This window comes from Magallana gigas, chromosome 5 (assembly GCF_963853765.1).
Source record: "Magallana gigas chromosome 5, xbMagGiga1.1, whole genome shotgun sequence".
In the NCBI taxonomy this organism is placed as follows: Eukaryota; Metazoa; Mollusca; class Bivalvia; order Ostreida; family Ostreidae; genus Magallana; species Magallana gigas.
In genome coordinates this window covers 14,096,354-14,114,596 of record NC_088857.1, presented here as the reverse complement: position 1 = coordinate 14,114,596, position 18,243 = coordinate 14,096,354, and the positions used below count along the sequence as shown (strand labels likewise).

At 34.8% G+C, this 18,243-nt stretch overlaps 1 protein-coding gene across 4 annotated transcripts; it reads left to right on the top strand.

Moving 5' to 3' along the window:
* The first annotated feature begins 528 nt into the window (after positions 1–528).
* LOC105322769 (contactin) lies at positions 529–16,515 on the top strand. 4 transcript variants are annotated; one of them, XM_066084696.1, is made up of 26 exons: positions 529–624; positions 744–805; positions 2,858–2,957; positions 5,975–6,069; positions 6,237–6,322; positions 6,687–6,832; positions 6,931–7,044; positions 7,233–7,562; positions 7,733–7,828; positions 7,983–8,210; positions 8,316–8,421; positions 8,681–8,865; positions 9,040–9,312; positions 9,555–9,851; positions 10,178–10,347; positions 10,784–10,910; positions 11,174–11,338; positions 11,541–11,693; positions 11,855–11,949; positions 12,408–12,494; positions 12,695–12,878; positions 13,122–13,243; positions 13,450–13,636; positions 13,732–13,847; positions 15,669–15,843; positions 16,024–16,515. In XM_066084696.1, the coding sequence occupies exons 3-26, from the start codon at positions 2,879–2,881 to the stop codon at positions 16,143–16,145; spliced, it is 3,738 nt and encodes a 1,245-aa protein (XP_065940768.1). In that variant the 5' UTR covers positions 529–624; positions 744–805; positions 2,858–2,878; the 3' UTR covers positions 16,146–16,515. The 4 variants fall into 4 exon arrangements, with proteins under 4 accessions (XP_065940768.1, XP_034327242.2, XP_065940769.1 ...); XM_066084697.1 differs by having other exon boundaries at positions 593–607; XM_034471351.2 differs by having other exon boundaries at positions 571–805.
* The last annotated feature ends 1,728 nt before the right edge of the window (positions 16,516–18,243 follow it).

Sequence of the window (18,243 nt, the reverse complement as noted above, 5' to 3'; positions counted from 1 at the left end):
CTTAAATCCCATTTTATATAGTGGACAGATGTATTCTTATCACAATGAAACAATATATAATGTAAGGCTATTTCTTTGGATGACTAAATTAGCACTATATTCACATGGTCACATAAAGTGAACATTTTATATTTAATAAAAGAAAACCCGACATCGATAATTCCAATAAAGTTTCTATCCTGGTTTCGGCCATGATGGCCAAACAGATGCTTGTTAATCTTGTTTACTCTGTCGCACGGTTCGTCTTTGTCGTATAGATTGATAAGAAATGACCTTTGTTTGACATGGTCTACCCACTGTTTACATTGACTTCTAATTACTGACCATTACCCAATGGAAGTGGACAGTGAGAAAATTGTGTAACAACACACAATACTGAATAAAGAACACATTCCCGATTTAATCTCTTTGGTATATATAAAAGTGTCCTTTTGGCGAGAAAATAAAGAGAAATCCTCGAGTCAACAAAGAAAATCGCTGTAGGGAATGTTGTATGCCTTGGTTATCGCAAAGATAGCGATGTCCAGGGCAAAAGGCCGTGTTATCAAGGTCCCGTGTATGACATCCCCGGATGTAGATGCTATCCAAAAATTCCTTCAACGCATATGTAGATAATGACTTGAAGTATTTTTGAAATATTCATATCTATCTTTAAATGAAAATGATGAATGTATTTCAAGTAGGATGTGACTCCAAATACGGTTGATGGATAATTTATAATTTGAGAGTTTTACCCATTTTAGAGTTGCGCATTATGAGGTAGATTTAGTCACACACTGTACCGATAGCCATTCGAAATTAAAAGGTAAGGTTTTTTTGTTACGAAAATAATTTTCAAAAAAAATATGTTACATTACTTAGTTACTTCTATTACTCTTCGATAATATCGGAAGAATTTGAAATGTTATTACACAAATGTACCGACAAGTTGTCTCAATTGTATATTTGAAGTTACAACGTTATTTAAAAATTACAAATACTTGTAGTTGTAAACACCTTAACATTATCATTTCAAAATATGTGTTGGAATTTTTATATCATTATATTGTCAGCCGGTTTATGTTATATGTAAGGTCTTCAATAAGAGAGATAAGATACAAAAACGGACTTGTTTTTCCGATAATATACCCCCTATCACCCATTACGGATCCTGTGTCTTTTAATACATATTCTGGAGTAGATTTCATTAACGGTTAAAGAGTCCAAACTTTATCATGAGGTCGTAGAGACAATACCTTCAACTTATAATATTAATTAAACATAGATCTGCATAGCAGTATTTGATAAGGATATTAAAAATGAAATGTAAAGTATATTTATTATAAATAAATATATTGAAAATCATATAGAAGAACAATTATGTCATAAGTTGTTTCTTAGAACCATTCTAACAGGAGCTTGGACTTTGGGTAGTTGTGCAAACAGCAATGTGACGTAGGTCTGTCTATTGCATTGTAGGCCACTAACTCATGGCTCTTTGAAATCAACAAGATTTGTCTGGCTTTTGAGCTAATGCTACGCAATTGCTGTATATTTCGCTTGAAACCAGCGTCATTTTAAGTTGTTTTGACGCAAGAAATAGATAGTTACATCCTACTGAAAGTCCAAGGCTTTGTTAAAACGGTTCTATATAACGTAGCGTCAAATTAACATCCAATGTATAAAATCAACATGCAGATTTTGGAACATTAAACAAAAACTAATCGTGTTTTCAAACAAACAATTAAAAAAAGCATGTAAATAATACTGTCGCGTTTATTTAGAAACAATCATGATCACCTCTAAAAATTATTTCGATAGTAATTACTTATATATTAGTTATATGATTTGAAATTTAATTGGACCCCTTCCTTACAAACAGCCCGAGAGAGCGCCCTTTAACGGTCAGCATTCCATGAACTGTTGAATTAAGCCCAGCAGTGTTCACTGAGGACGAGGCGATCATGAACACGGAATGTGAACCAGTCATTATACTTTTTGACCCCGTGTTCTTAGTGAGAGACCGAGATACTGAGTGGGGTGGGGGGTCTCAGTGTTAGATGTACTATTACACAAAGTACATGCGTCACACGAAGACAAGATTCTAAGTCAACAAACGCACTGATAAGACTTCCTTCAACTTTTGCGCAACTAATCTTATCTAATCAATTTTTCAATATGGTTTTTATTTGACTTTAATATTGCATCTGTAACGTAACTTACGACAAAATGTACGATTAACTGAGATATAGACAAGGTAAGACATATAGCTTTAATTTCAAATCGATTTTAATTAAATTACCGCTTCACTTGTGCACTTGTATACAACAATTTCAAAAAAGGGTAAATTTCATGAACTATTTATATACTGTGAACAAGGCAATAAAAAAGACTTTTCGTAAAGTTTATAAGGTATAAAAATAAACGACAGAGTTTGAAATAGATAAAATTAATAAACGTTGTGGTGATTCTGACAATTCTATTTCCATAGTTTATAAATAAGTCAGAAGGCTAATATTTTTTAGAATTTAGAATTTTTATTGCGTCTATCCAATTTTATGCACTTTCGTGCATCAATTACCATTCTTAACGTCCATGTTAAGCATAACGTTTATCGTTGGATAAAAACATTTTTTAATTCATAGTGTTTAAAAACACTAAAATAGTTTAATGACTTTATTTACACGTTTATCATCCAAAATTAAATTACAAAGAAAAAGCTTAAACTATAGAATATGGACTTTTTAATTATTATTTCTGTATCAGTATCAAATAGGAAGAAGCCTCATCTTTGGGATATACAGATGTGTATAGTTGATGCATTATGGGTTGGTCAATTTGACAGATCTATATTTTTACTTACTTCTAACGTTATTAGATTGTTGAACGCAATGCCACCATGAAGAGACTTTTCCGGATATTGACTGGTTTGGTACTGGTTTTCTCTACTAGTGATTCCCAGCTGATACCGACTTCAAGTGAGTACTATTACGCAATCATTGCAGTGCACCGTGACCTCACGCACAATATTATGTTAAACCCATTTCTAGAAGTACATGGTTTTATTTTTAAAACATCTCCATATTTTCAACAGAATTTAGAATATCAAGAAATTATTCACCAAATGCCACATGTTCCGCAAGTATAAATAAAAATGTGCAATTTAGGTAATATATATTAAGAATGATTAAGTCATCGGAAAATTCCTTAAAAACTTGCCTATTTTTCAAGTGATCCGTTAGTAATTGTATCAATTGTTTTGTATATGTATATGATCTGTGTTACACTGTTATACAGCTATGATAGCTGTTGACCAATAAACAATGCAATACAAAATGAATATAAATAGTCACAAATATATTATAAAATTATTATTTTCTTATATCAAATACAACACGAATGTAGTTTCAACTTTTTTTTCAATTGATTTAAAAATCTTATTAAATAATAATTTAGTGAAATGATATTCATGTAGTAATTAAAATATGTGCAATATTCACTTTGCAGTATGTAATAAGGAGAACACCCAATTAAGAAAGAAATGATATTCATATCAATTATTACGTCTTGTACAGAGAATGATTTAATGATCTGTGGCTGTTATAATTTTAATTAAATTTAATTCGTTTAACTGATGTTTAAATTTGTCAAGAATATACTGAGAATACAAGTATCTTAGTCCTGACATGAAGTGAAAATTACATGCATTATGGTTCTTTTGAAATAATAATGATAGTGTTTATATCCATTTAACAGTACATGTAAATAAGTAATTCTAAGATTTACCTCGCAATCAAGTAAACAATGGACATCCCTACTCTTATACTTTACTTAAGCTAAGCCAATGGCTTACATCACCCAGTAGCCAAAGCTGGAGGCTTACAAGTGATTTATTTTATTTCGTTCACTTATCAAAACAAACCTTTCACAACTTACAGGGTATTAACTAGTGAGGACAAATCGTTTGAAAGCACACATCCCTTAACAAACTCTGTAATTACTATTATACCTGTGTCGTGGTGTGAAATTCAATTATTCGGACTATTTTTAATTATTGTGTAAATTAACTTTTCCGGACTTCGCGTTAATTGTTACAAAAACTTTCCCTCTATATCGACAACTATTTTAAAACGTTCTAAATTCCGCGCAGCCTTAATCCCACCTGAGGCACAGTCAGAGGTGGACAGTTTGAAATATTTCCATTGACTTTTGTTCATCTTTATTGACACTTAGTCCTTATTAATCCTTTAATGACGTGCATGCTGCTAAAATGTCACAAGTTACTCAAAAGCTGTTTGATAATTGGTTTCCTTATATCTGTACATATTATATTAATCCTTCATTGTGTTATTCGATTGTTCAATGTATATGATTATAAATTGTAAACTATTGTCAGTTGGAATCAGACTTTCGGTGCTGATGCATACAAAACTCGTGTAAAAGTATATTTCATGCAAAGTCTAGATAAAAACCTTAGAACCAAAGCTCGTGTTGGCTTGTTAGAGGTTTCATAAGGCTAGGTCCAACAACAAGAGAATACTGTAAACGTATTTTATTTGGCGTGTACAATATTTGGCGGAAAATAGTTTTTGAACCAATTGGCGTGGATTTGAAATAACGTATTCCTGTATGTGGCTATTCTAATTCATATATGTATTGCAATTAGCGGTGTACTCGATATAGCGGAAGCCGCATTCCACCAACAACGCTAAATAGTATACACAGCCAAATGTTATACGTTTACAGTAAGCTCACGGTTGGCCCAATGTTAGAAAGCGTCCCGTAACACCTGTATATAGATGTATGTATGATAATAAATCGTTACAAGTTCTATTCATCTGTAAGATGAATATCTACACGCATAATTGGTTACTTGCTTTTAAATTTATTAACATTTGTAATGAATTCCGGTATATGTTAATTGAATGTAAGACCGACACTTTTTTTACGCTTTATTTCTTAACCCCGAGTACAAGTGCGGTGCCACTCAGACGTACTTGAATCCTTCAGAGATATCTCGTCTGCCCGAAACCGGTATTGAGCTGAAACCACTGAAAACCTGCAAAATATTGTAATATATCAACCAAATATTCACCTACATTCTGGATGCTACTTTTACTGACAAAAGATTTATTGCATGATTAAAGATACAACAAATCTCCAACCAGTGTAGAAGTACGTAGAAGTCTCTTAAAGCTGCAATATCACGAGCATGTCTTCAACCTAGATCGAAAACTGCAGAATCATAAAATGTGTCTTCACAAATCTATTGCATATTCAGCATATGCGTCGGAACCGGGGAGAAGGGGGAGGGGGGGGGGCTAGTTTTTCGACGCCACTGTTCAGATTATTATCATCTTAGGTCACTACAACAATACATGTAAAGTAGCCATATCTGTAAATTCCACAACATTTACTGTCTCCTGTTTCTCCTGAGTCACTTAATGTTAACTTGCAAATTCTCCAGACTCCGTGTCACTACACACAGAGGGCACCTTATCCTTTGTTAAGTCATTGCATGTAGGATACCTTAATCTCTGTAAGGTCACTCCATATACTGTACTTAATTCTGTGTTACGTCACCTGTCAAGAGATGTTTGTGGATTACCAACATTTCATTTCAGGTTATATACATGTACATGTATAATACTAAATTCCTCAGGTAGGTCAATGCATATATCCTGAATTCGCCTATTATGTCACTTGATAAAAATTATTGTGCAGAAAAGAGTATGATCGCTCGGTTTATACACTCAGACTTTATTTGTCTCATCCAGTCTAACAAAGTTTATAAAACAACTTATCGGCATTTACGTTTGCATCAAATCTAGAGTTTGCTGATGTGTTTAAACTTTACTTCATTAACTTTATGCCATAACTACATGAATGTCGTTTACATGATTACGTGCTAGAATTTAATTATTTACAATACATAGAAATTCTTACGCATGTCAGCTTATTTACCTTATTTGACTTTTTACGTTTGTGAATTTAGACTGTCCGATTAACTGGTATCCCTTTGGAAACAACTGTTACAAATTCAACGTCTACCCACTACGAATATATGACGAGGCAGCAAAAGCATGCGAGGTACAATTAACAGAAGCACTAATGAGTTTAATTAATGAAATATATTAATATTTTGAACTGTTCAATTTAGAAATATAATTCGGACGAAAGAATAATACATTTCGCATATTTTGTAACCGCTTTATGAAGACGTGTTCAGCATTAACCGTTTAAATTCTTTATCCAAGGCCCAAGGAGCCGGACTGTTAAGCGTCAATTCCGCCCAAGAGCACCAGTTTATCGACACGACACTACAGAGAATAGACAGGGATAGGTACGGACATTCTCAACCAACGTTTACAACCAAAATTTACAGCTACTCATACGATCAATTAGCATTTTTAATTATAATGAAATGTTTGTTCTTTCCAATTTTTGTGCTTACGGAGGCTGTCTGGTCAACACAAATTACCCATCAGGTCTATATCTACTTTAACGTTTTAAAAATTATTATTCATTTAGCTATGAGCTGTTATTTGGTAAAGTATAATTCCACACATGTCTTCATAACGAGATTCATTTGGTCTAAGAATTGCCATGAAAGACCATCCATATCTCTTTTATAATTTTCATTTTTTTGTTAGCATTGCAAGTACATATTCTTGAAACATTGAATAGATATCCACCCATTTGTTTAGATCTTTCTGGTACACGAGTGGATACAGGGATGAGAATCACATCAAGTGGAGTGGAGACGGTACCGTGTCACGTGATGACGTCATGTTTTGGGCAAGCCCAGACGACTTGCAGGGTTTCTCAAAATTCATTGTATACAAATATTCAGGTAAAGTACAATATAAGACCACAAGTTCAACACATGCACATTCCTTCGTAGGGGTAATATACACTGTGTTTATTGTTCATTCATATTCGTTTTTGCAGCATCACTTCAAAAGTATGCATGGGGAGCAACTGATGGCAGAGAAGCTTACAGATTTATATGTGAAATTCCCATAACTGAAACCCAGCGGCTTCTACAAGAGAATCGCGATTTCAGTAAGACTTTTTGTGAAAATTGTATACTGATGATTATATGAAACAAATATCCTAATGTTTAACCATGATATTGCGAGTTAAACTGATATATAAAATCTGTGCTACTCGTGTGAAAATTAATTGAGTTCATTTTACCAGTTTAAAAACACGATGAAAGCCGCGTGCAATTTAACAAACTATCTTTTCAGCATACGGCTCAAACCTGACAGACCCTACATTAGCACCAAGAGGACCCCGGTTCACGATGCATCCAATCAATATGGTTCTTACAAACAGATCTCATTTACCTAGCATTGAATGCGAAGCCACCGGAATCCCACAACCTCGGTACGTCTGGCACCGAACTGACGTCACCGGAAGTGAGGAGGTTATTGGCAAGTCGGAATTCTACACCATCAGCAACGGAAAACTGACGTTCAATAGAATTGACGAAAGACGTGACGCCGGGATATATCACTGCGAGGCCTCTAATAAGTTTGGATCAGTGCGAAGTGCCCCGTCAAAAATTACGTTTGGAAGTGAGTACCTTTCGGAAATGTATATAGGAATAGTTGAAGCACAAATCAACTAACTCTAATAATTTGTTAAATAAATCTTTAGACTCTTGAATTTTCTTTTTATTTCCTGCTAATATTTTGGTCAATTTCATGTTTCCTGCATTAATATGTACCCGTTGCCTCTCTTTCAGGTTTGGCACAGTTTCCAAATGTGGCTCCTGGTGTTAATCGGGTGGCACTTTATCAAGGAACGTATCTCAACTGTAACCCACCAACTCACAAGCCAGGTTTGGAATTTGCAACCTCTAATTTATATTTGAAGATCATCTTGTGTGGGAATTCATTATATTCATAAAATGTGTTAAACGTCTGCTCTACCTTTCTGATATGTTTGAAAAACAGGTAATATCATTTTTAAATTTTATACTTTTGTAACCACAGCTGTTTCCTATCAATGGATGAAAGGAACAAGCTTTTTGATACAGGCCTTAAACAGCTACTTCTTTCTGTCGGCGGACGGCAACCTATATTTTTCTGAGGTCCAACAAAACGACGAGGGGAACTACCATTGCATAGTGACGTTGAAGGCGTTCCCTGGCGACACCCTAGCAACTGACCAACCGCCGACTGAAACGAGCCTGGATATCAAGCTAGATGTCCTCGGAGATAGTAAATATTTTGTTGATTTTTCATCGCAATGTTCGCGCTTTTTAAGAACGGGGGCTATTACTTCAGATGATACATTGATACTCAATCAAAATTAATAAATTTCAGCGGCCGCTCTCTACCCGCCGCAGATACACGACGATTTCCCGGCAGTGTTTCCGAAATCACCAAGACTGGGTCAGAAAATAACCATTGAATGTTTAGCCTACGGAAGGTCTGACATAATTTTTTTTCCTAATTAGCAATTATATCATCCTTTCCAAAAACCCAAGTAAACAGAATAAATAGCTGTTTTAAACTAAAGAAATCCATATTCTTCTTATGGTTAAAGTTTAAAGCCTTTTAACTGAAAAATTGTAACACGGAAGAAAGAAAAATACTGGTCTTTTAACAATTGCTAATAAATTTCAGTCATGATCTTGTTACCTTTTTACTTTTAAGTTGAATAAATTTATAAATTACATAAATTCCAGAACACCATTAAGATATCGATGGTCAAAATCTGGAAACGGAAATTTGCCTTCTAAAGCGTACACACAGAACTTTGACCGAGTACTGGTGATCCCAAACGTACAGTTTACGGATGAGGGGACATACACATGTCACGTACAAGGGCGAACGCAGACAGAATCAAAGGATTTCTTGCTTACCATTAATGGTCAGTTTGTTTTAAAAAGAATTTTAATCGGTTTTTTACAATTATCTTTTTCCAGAAAACTGAGAAAGTTGAGCAACAAATGATATTACATTTGATTTGTACTGAACGATTTTGAAAACGATACAATGCGAACAATTGTTAAAGGGATTTTCTTGTGTTTCTTTGAATTTGCAGCAAAACCTTACTTTATATACCCGCTGAAAGATCTCATTGTGGACGAAAACAGTGACATTACATGGCGTTGTGAAGGAATCGCCAGTCCACGTGCATCGTACGTGTGGTACAAGAACGCTCGACTCATTACCTCTGGAACTGATGGAATTGAGATATATTCAAATGTCCTGAAGATTAAGAACCTTCAAAAGCGTATTCATGATGGCATGTACAGCTGTGAGGCCACCAATATACACGGATCGTCTGTATCTAGCGCCCAGCTCAAAGTTCTTTGTATGCCGCTATTTCCCAATCTCTTTCAATTCGAGTTTTTTAGTTTCATAATAAAGTCCTATCATTCACATTTACATTTTATTAATAAAGTTTTAATACATAATATATTGTATATATGCATTTTTTAACATGAAAGAAATACATTAGTCCAAGCATCGGATTGTTAAACAGTCATCCAGAAGTTAAGAACTTTTCAACCAAATTAGAATTTCACATTGATAAAATACGGTTCGTTTTTGTAGCGTTCAAACCATCTTTTGCTAAAAACCCTCTCCCAAGGACGATTCTGGCGGCAAACAATGGCAACCTGACGATACCCTGCATACCGGAAGCTGCTCCAGTCCCAACGATCAGCTGGCTGAAAAACGGCGGGAAACTTAGTCTTCCAATCACAGATGGAAATCAGAAAGGAGCTCAGTTGTTGTCCAATGGATACCTGAAAATTGTCGGAGTTAGCATGGTGGACGCAGGTCTATACACATGCGTGGCAGCCAATCAGAACGGAGAAAGCATGAGTACCGGAAACGTCACCGTCGTTGGTAAGTACATTACTGGTTGATGAAAGAGTCATACATGTATTTTATTTTGCTGGGTTTTTTTTTGGCAAAACGGTATTTGGCAAGAATTTTTCTTATGTCATGTTTTGGCACGTCCTATAATTTCCACCATTTTTTACTCGCTTTAGTGAAAAAAGGTAATACAATTTGAGTTGAATTATCATAATCTACTTCTGAAATTCAAAAATAAAAGTATAGTAATATTATTCTCAGGGCTTTATGAACCGTGTGTCAAACAAATTATCAAGACCAAGCAATATTGCGGCTCAACAATAGTAACTGGTTTTGTGTTGTTGCTATTTTTGTAGGTGGCGTAACGATAGTCACACAACTGTTTCCGGAGATGAGAGTCAACAAAAATGACACTGTGTTCATCGAGTGTCAGGTGTCATACGATATCTTCCGAGTAGATCTTGTGCTAGTTTGGAAGTTTAATGGAAGAATAATTGACTTTACACAGGATTTTTTCTACGAAAAGGTGCTGATTTAACCGTGAAAATTAAATTTGAATTAAAATATAAAGAAACAACTATTAAGGCTATTGACAGGTTTAACAAGGAAGTTTATAGTAAAACTAACTGAAAGTGGAAAACATAATAATATAATAGAATTTTATCGAGTACTAGATAGAAGAATATCAAAAGAAAAAAAAGACGTAGAAACTGAATGAACGAGTACTGTGGAATCAATTTTATTCGTGGGGATCAATGTTCATAGGTAGTCAAAAACCAGATACGTAATTTTGTTGGTAGCAAGTTTGGGTTAAATGTTAAATGCTAGTAAACAGTTTACGTTTGTGTGGATGCGAATTTGTGGACAAGGGATACCAACGAAAGCCACGAAAATTGGTTCCTCACGAACAATGATTATTTCACATTACCTCAATACTATATTTGTTTGTACATCTATTTCAGAGTACTCGAATGGGAATCTCTGGTCTCTTCATTCACTTCATAGATTATTACCATAGTGGGGTGTATGAGTGTGTTGCCATGTCAACCATTACCCAGAGTTCCATATCTACAAACGTTATTGTACAAGGTATAATGCAAGCTTCTATTTCTACATTTTTTGGCCTTTTGTTATTTTTCAGTATAGCGTTTAAGTTAACATATCAAAATTTTTATTATTATTATAAAGAACATCCTATGGTATGGTTATTAGCAAATCATGACAAAGGTTAGATTATTCAATAATAACATAAATATATGTTTATAATCAATCTGACCCACGTTAACAAAACTTCGTTTAAATCTACACGCAGACATAATTTTAACCTAACTTGTTTCAATGTTTTCTCACAGGTCCACCAGGAATGCCGGGTAATGTGTACCGTATTAAGGGATCCGAGACTACCCGATCTGTGACGATCAAATGGACCGAGCCTCCGGATCATGGCTCTCAGATACAACAATATAACATCGAGGCACGAACGATGGATAATCCAAAATGGCGACCAGTGGCAACGAGTTCGTTATCTCATTATTATACTAATAGTATATCCATCGTATATTAATTCAAAAGATCATCGTTGATTTTGAAATTTTGATTGATTAGTTAATTTACCTAATTCGTAGATTAAAATCAAGAATACAGTATATGTACATATTTCAGGCACTGCAACGTTTGGTTCTGCTGTTTGAAACTTTTGGGTTTTTTTTTTAATTGTAGATTTATCCGATTTTAACGTTTTGATCCCTGGAAATTTGGACTCCGACAAACGGCAGTACACTGTTACTGGACTGGTTCCCTTCAACAGCTACCAGTTCAGAGTAGTCGCCCGTAATAGATTTCCCCAGCTTGGAGAATACAGCAAACCCTCAGGTATATCACAATTGTATACTCTAGATTAGTGGTTGCGCTCTCATTGATATTTCCTTTTAGTAACGGGCTTAATAAAATTAATATATCAAATATCCCATTCTTTGTTCAGCTTTACTAAGTTTGATTTGTTCAAAAGGAATTATATACTTCTATCCATACAGAATATATTCAGCTGAAGCCGGACGTACCAGTTGTTTCCGTTCAAAACGTTGGAGGAGGGGGCGGAAGTGAAGGTGTGCTGACGATTTCATGGCGGGTAAGTCATATGGAACGGCCAAAATGTTTCCAAGAATGTCCAGCAATAAAAAAGGCCACTTTTCTATATGGAACGACACGTCAACATGATCAATTTTAAGACTGATGTACGTCACTGTGTTTTGTTTGCGGTCCCCAATATATAAGTAGTGCCTGTTTGGGATGGTACCAGTTGAAATTGACACCCCTCAAAAACCATTGTCAACCTCCGCGAATGTCTTAATTTTAGAGAAATTTTTACTACTTTTGTATAGAAATGACGTAAATTTTACGGTGAACCGTACGCGCATAATTTACGCGCATGTTACAATTCGTTGTGTTACCCGTTGCCAAGTGTGTTGCTAACGCTAAGGGTAATAGAACGGATTATCAGCTGCGTTTAAACCAATCAGATTTCAGCATTTAACATGAAAGTATAATAATATCAAATGATAACCCTAGGCCTATGATAATTTGTAGTTGTTAGCAGAAGAAGAGAGGTGTGGCCCTAACATCGGTTACAACGTGTACTGGCGAAAGAATGGAACGACGGAGGAGTTTCAAATGGTATTCTGTTTACTGTATAACCATACTTAATCTAGGTACCATAATAGGACCCATTGGAATATTAATGTTATGGTCCATACGTTTACGAAAATTTCCGTTTCAACACCCTCAATAATAAAATGCACTTGTTCCATGTTGTCAGAAGTTAAATGAATTCAAACATTTACGTGGATTAACACTGTTAAGCTTGTTGGTTTCAGAAAACACTTCTGGAGACGGATCACATGTTTCAAAAGATGGTTTCTGGAAATTCGGTGTCCTATACAGTGAACTTGAACAGCGATAAGCTATTTTACTTACCGTATGAAGTCAAGATTGGCGTATTTAATAAATACGGAAGAGGGCCCAATAGTACATCCACCGTAGTCTACTCATCCGAGGGAAGTAAGTCACTGAAGAACAAGAAACTGCTTTACATTGAATTTTATAGAAAACAAGCACTTAAATTTAAAAACTGATCATCAATCGTACTTAAATTTGTAGGTTTAAAGTTTACACAGAATATTTATCTCATGTAGAATACTTTGTGCACAAATTATGGTCGAAATATTCTCGCTGAGGAAATAAACATGTATACTCTTGTTTCCGGTGCTTTCTGTAAATGCTGTTTTTATTATAACATTACAGTTCCCCTTTTGCGCCCGACCAATGTCAATGGCTGGGAGATCAACTCCACGGCATTGTGGGTAACATGGGATCCATTACCAAACACACGAGATGCCATCAAAGGTGTAATTCAAGGCTTTGAGGTGGGCTTCTCCTCTTCTAATATCATTTGCGTCAAACACACTTAAACAATTCCATTTACTTTTTTTACATCTAGTCTTGGCAAAATATGTTGGTTTCTTTCATAAGGTGGCCAATAGAGTAAAAAATTAACGATGAATTATAAGACTGATGTTTTGTAAAGAATGATAAAATCCGGTTTTGATTAGCAATGGACACTCTTTTGCAGATAAACGTTGAGGATGCCAATGACGCAAACAGGAAGTCTGTTACGGCCTACCACTATGGCTACATGGAGGGTAACAACGTCATAGGTTTAGAACCCAACACAGACTACTGGGTCACCGTCCAGATATTCAACACAGCGGGAGAGAGCAATCCCAGCGAGAAGCAGCTTCTGGGGACCTGCCTCAACCGTAAGATATTTCTTATTTTCAATAATCAAAACATTTTGAGCTTTACAAAGACAACAGTTGAACATTATTACATGTAAGCTTCTTGTGTCATCTAGCGCCGTTGCTGTACCCGGAGTTCGTCACCATTCATTCTCATGGGCCAAACAGTGTGTACGTAGAATGGAGGGGCGTGTCCACAGGGTTATTTGAAGAGACACTGAGGGGTTATAAGGTAATGGTTTTTAGCCGGGCTTTGCTGAAAGCAGAGTCCTGGCTGTAGGCAGGCAAATCGTCAATGATACTATAAATAGCACAACTTCAAAAGTAAACAAAAAAACCGAGCAGCGTCAAAATCACCCCTGCGAATGTTATTGTCATTTAAATTTTAGACCACGTGGTTTTATTTTACCCTTTCTGTTTCGCAGTAAAAATCGTGTCTCGTGTTTATAGTCTATTTTAGAGAATCTAGGTACTTGTAGTCAAATATAAATACTAGAGGTTTATTGATTTTAATCTTTATTTTCATTAATTGGTGGATAAAATTGGTTCTAGAAATAAACGAGACAATACAAAAAATAGTTTTTAACCGGGTTTTCCAACGGAAAAATCCGGTTATTAAAATGGTGAAAATGGCGGGCGGGCGGGCGGGCGGGCGGCTGCCAAAAGGGTACCCTCATTGTACGGATAACTCCTCCTACAGTTTTCAAGATAGGAAGTTGTTCTTTTGCAGATCAATTGTACATATATCAGAGGTGTGCATATTGCTAGGATTTTGATTTCCGATAATTTATCGAAAAAATACCAGCTTTTGAACTTAGTCATTTTTTGGCAAAATATTGCATATAGGGTACCCTCATTGTACGGATAACTCCTCCTACAGTTTTCAAGATAGGAAGTTGTTCTTTTGCAGATCAATTGTACATATATCAGAGGTGTGCATATTGCTAGGATTTTGATTTCTGATAATTTATCGAAAAAATACCAGCTTTTGAACTTAGTCATTTTTTGGCAAAATATTGCATATAGGGTACCCTCATTGTACGGATAACTCCTCCTACAGTTCTCAAGATAGGAAGTTGTTCTTTTGCAGATCAATTGTACATATATCAGAGGTGTGCATATTGCTAGGATTTTGATTTCCGATAATTAATGAAAAAAATACTAGCTTTTGAACTTAGTCATTTTTTGGCAAAATATTGCATATAGGGTACCCTCATTGTACGGATAACTCCTCCTACAGTTTTCAAGATAGGAAGTTGTTCTTTTGCAGATCAATTGTACATATATCAGAGGTGTGCATATTGCTAGGATTTTGATTTCCGATAATTTATCGAAAAAATACCAGCTTTTGAACTTAGTCATTTTTTGGCAAAATATTGCATATAGGGTACCCTCATTGTACGGATAACTCCTCCTACAGTTCTCAAGATAGGAAGTTGTTCTTTTGCAGATCAAATGTACATATATCAGAGGTGTGCATATTGCTAGGATTTTGATTTCTGATAATTTATCGAAAAAATACCAGCTTTTGAACTTAGTCAGTTTTTGGCAAAATATTGCATATAGGGTACCCTCATTGTACGGATAACTCCTCCTACAGTTCTCAAGATAGGAAGTTGTTCTTTTGCAGATCAATTGTACATATATCAGAGGTGTGCATATTGCTAGGATTTTGATTTCCGATAATTTATGAAAAAAATACTAGCTTTTGAACTTAGTCATTTTTTGGCAAAATGTTGCATATACATGTAGGGTACTCCATTTCACTGGATAAGGGTTGACATGGATTATGGATACAGTTTACATAAAAGAAAACCCGGTTTGCTGTCACATTGACAGCTTTTCACTTGTTTTTCTGCTGTTGCGACAATTAACATGCGTAGTAGAGATCCCCTTTAAGAATTAATTTTCGATGTGCGCCTGACCTAGTAATAACATCAATAGTGAAACAGAGTGTACTATTTTATGCAGAATGTTCCTTGAAAATGGCTCGATACACTAAGTTTTTATGCAATTTTTTTAAAAATTTATTTTTTTCCTTCCTTTTCTCAAGATTCGATGGTGGCTCGTCGGTGAAAATATAAAATCCGCAAATGATACGATTGTTGGCAAGGAAACATACGGGATGGTCTATGGAATATCCAAAGGTTATGTGTATGCTCTCCGCGTCCTGGGTTTCAGCAAAGGAGGCGATGGTAAAATGAGTCCCACGCAATATTTTACTCTAGGTAAGTGCAATGTGGCTCGTTCTCAGTTATAGAGGCAATAATTTTGCATTTTATCATTATGAGCGTCACAAACTACATTATTATGTAAAATGCATTGCTGTTTTTTTCTCAGTCAGCTACATGCATGGTAAATTAAATTATATATATATATATATATTTATGTGTTTTTCTTTATAACAGGAGGTCGTGTACACGTTGATTCGAGGATTTCGGTCGTAAAACTTTCTGCTTCGTCCATCACTCCATCATTAATGATAGTAATCCTTTTGTGTGTAGTACAGTTCTTTTTTGTGTGGTCATAACATCCTGCCATAATATTTCGATGAAATCCATTTATTATACTACATATTGAAATCCATTTATTATACTACATGTATATACAATTGTGTTTTATATAATCATCATTTTTCATAATTTTGTACATCTACCTTTTTCTATACACTTTTTTCTTTTTAGTTGTTTTAATGCTGTCTATGTAATATTGATTATTACACTTCTATAACGTCCCATTTTTTATCACACTGACAGTGACAGTGTATAAATGCATATTGATTACGTATAAATTTAATTAGAAATCCATTTAATATCCATTTACTTTTATACAGACATTGTATACAGTGTATTTGACACTAATATTCAATATTTAATGATCCATTAAATTTTGAAAACCTTGCTTGTTTTTATCATAGGGATGGTTTGACCCCAACAGTAACCGCAATTATTTGGTTTGTGGCACATAATGACTTATTAATGCCTAGAATTGTAATCTATATTGACATTTCGCCACGTACTTAATTCCTACAGTGTCCTGTAATTAAAACACATTAAATTGAATTTTAAACTTTAGCAACAGAAACTGACACACTGCCCATAATCCACAGAGTTTGGTTTGCTGCAAACGAACTCTGGCGGAAGTTTATTGAAGCTATTTGAAAAAAAAAGTCTATGTTTTAAGAGTTTTTTGTAGGAAACTTTTCAAATTACTAATGAGTAAAACTTGAATATAATAAATGTATTCGTATACAATTAATTGTAGTTTTATACTAGCATGCATCAGCATTGATATCACAATCTATATTCTCCATACAACGTACTTTGTCACAGCAACGACACATTTACATTTTTGTATCTGTTGGTAGAGACAATAAAAACAAAATACACACAAGCCCCCCTCCCCCCCAAAAAAAATAACCAAAAGAAAACAAAAACAATATAACTTATCAAATCAAATGTATCCGTGTTTCTAAGAACAAATTTAATATAATTTGCTTACCAGAGCAACAAATGCTTTAGATTGTCTTTAGAGTATCATATACAAAATATTACGACACTTAAAGTATTAAACTAATTTACTGACCTTATTCTGCTGGCAATAAATTTATATCCGGTTAATAATAAAAATGTTCAGATATGGTGTCTTTTCGTATTAATTTAGTCCAGATTTCCTCTGTTTTGCTAAAAGTCTGTTTTTGTTTGAGCCTAATTCCATAATATAGTAAAAATATCGAATGTTATGTTAATAATCATTCTTTTTATAAATACCGTTCGTGTTCAGAACATAATTTACTCATGACGTTGAACTTTATAATTAATCCGAATTTGAGAACTTAAAGCCAGAGTAAACAACACCTTTATTGAAGGTGGCAGGGGACAGTTTTTTTGATACAATTCATTGTAGCCAAGGGATGCATGTCTTCGGAACTCTGTAACTAGAATTTCCTCAGTTCCCATTCAGCACAAATACCTTTAATTCACTCTTTATAAGGCCAATCACCAATTTCTGAAGAAAATTATTTGTCAAAACCTGTAAAATTCTCTACATACTGGTTTTTATGAGATTTTGACCCTTTCATATTTTGCTAATTTTTCATGATTTTTCAGCTTTTTAGACCTCCCCCAGCTAATTCCCTGCAGAGGGTTGACCTTCCGTACCGCGTGCATGTTGCACTAGCACATGTCAGAAACTTACCAGTGTATAGTTTACAATGTCCCATCCACCTACTTTTCGTGTTATTTTACCTCCCGTCTGTAACTTGCAATTTCACTGTGTAAAGTCAGCACAACAGTCATAGCCCCAGCTTTCGCATTTTACTTCTGATTCTTATGTACCTAACATAGGGGGCCTACATATTACATATCAATTTCAACAAGAGACATCCCTCTAACTAATGATAATCATTAAAAATCATTTCATGAATTTTAGCAACACTCATAAGCCTTCAAGTACAGCAACTCTCAATTTTACAAAAATATTGACGGGTACTTTGTTCGAAACTGTCCCTTGCTACCTTTAATGCCTTCGTATAACAATTTGCTGTTCCCTGACACGTTGAGTCTTCGGAATACCAATCTGCATCCGTGTCTGTCTTTTGTCATTTTGTGAAGACTTGAAGCAGAAAA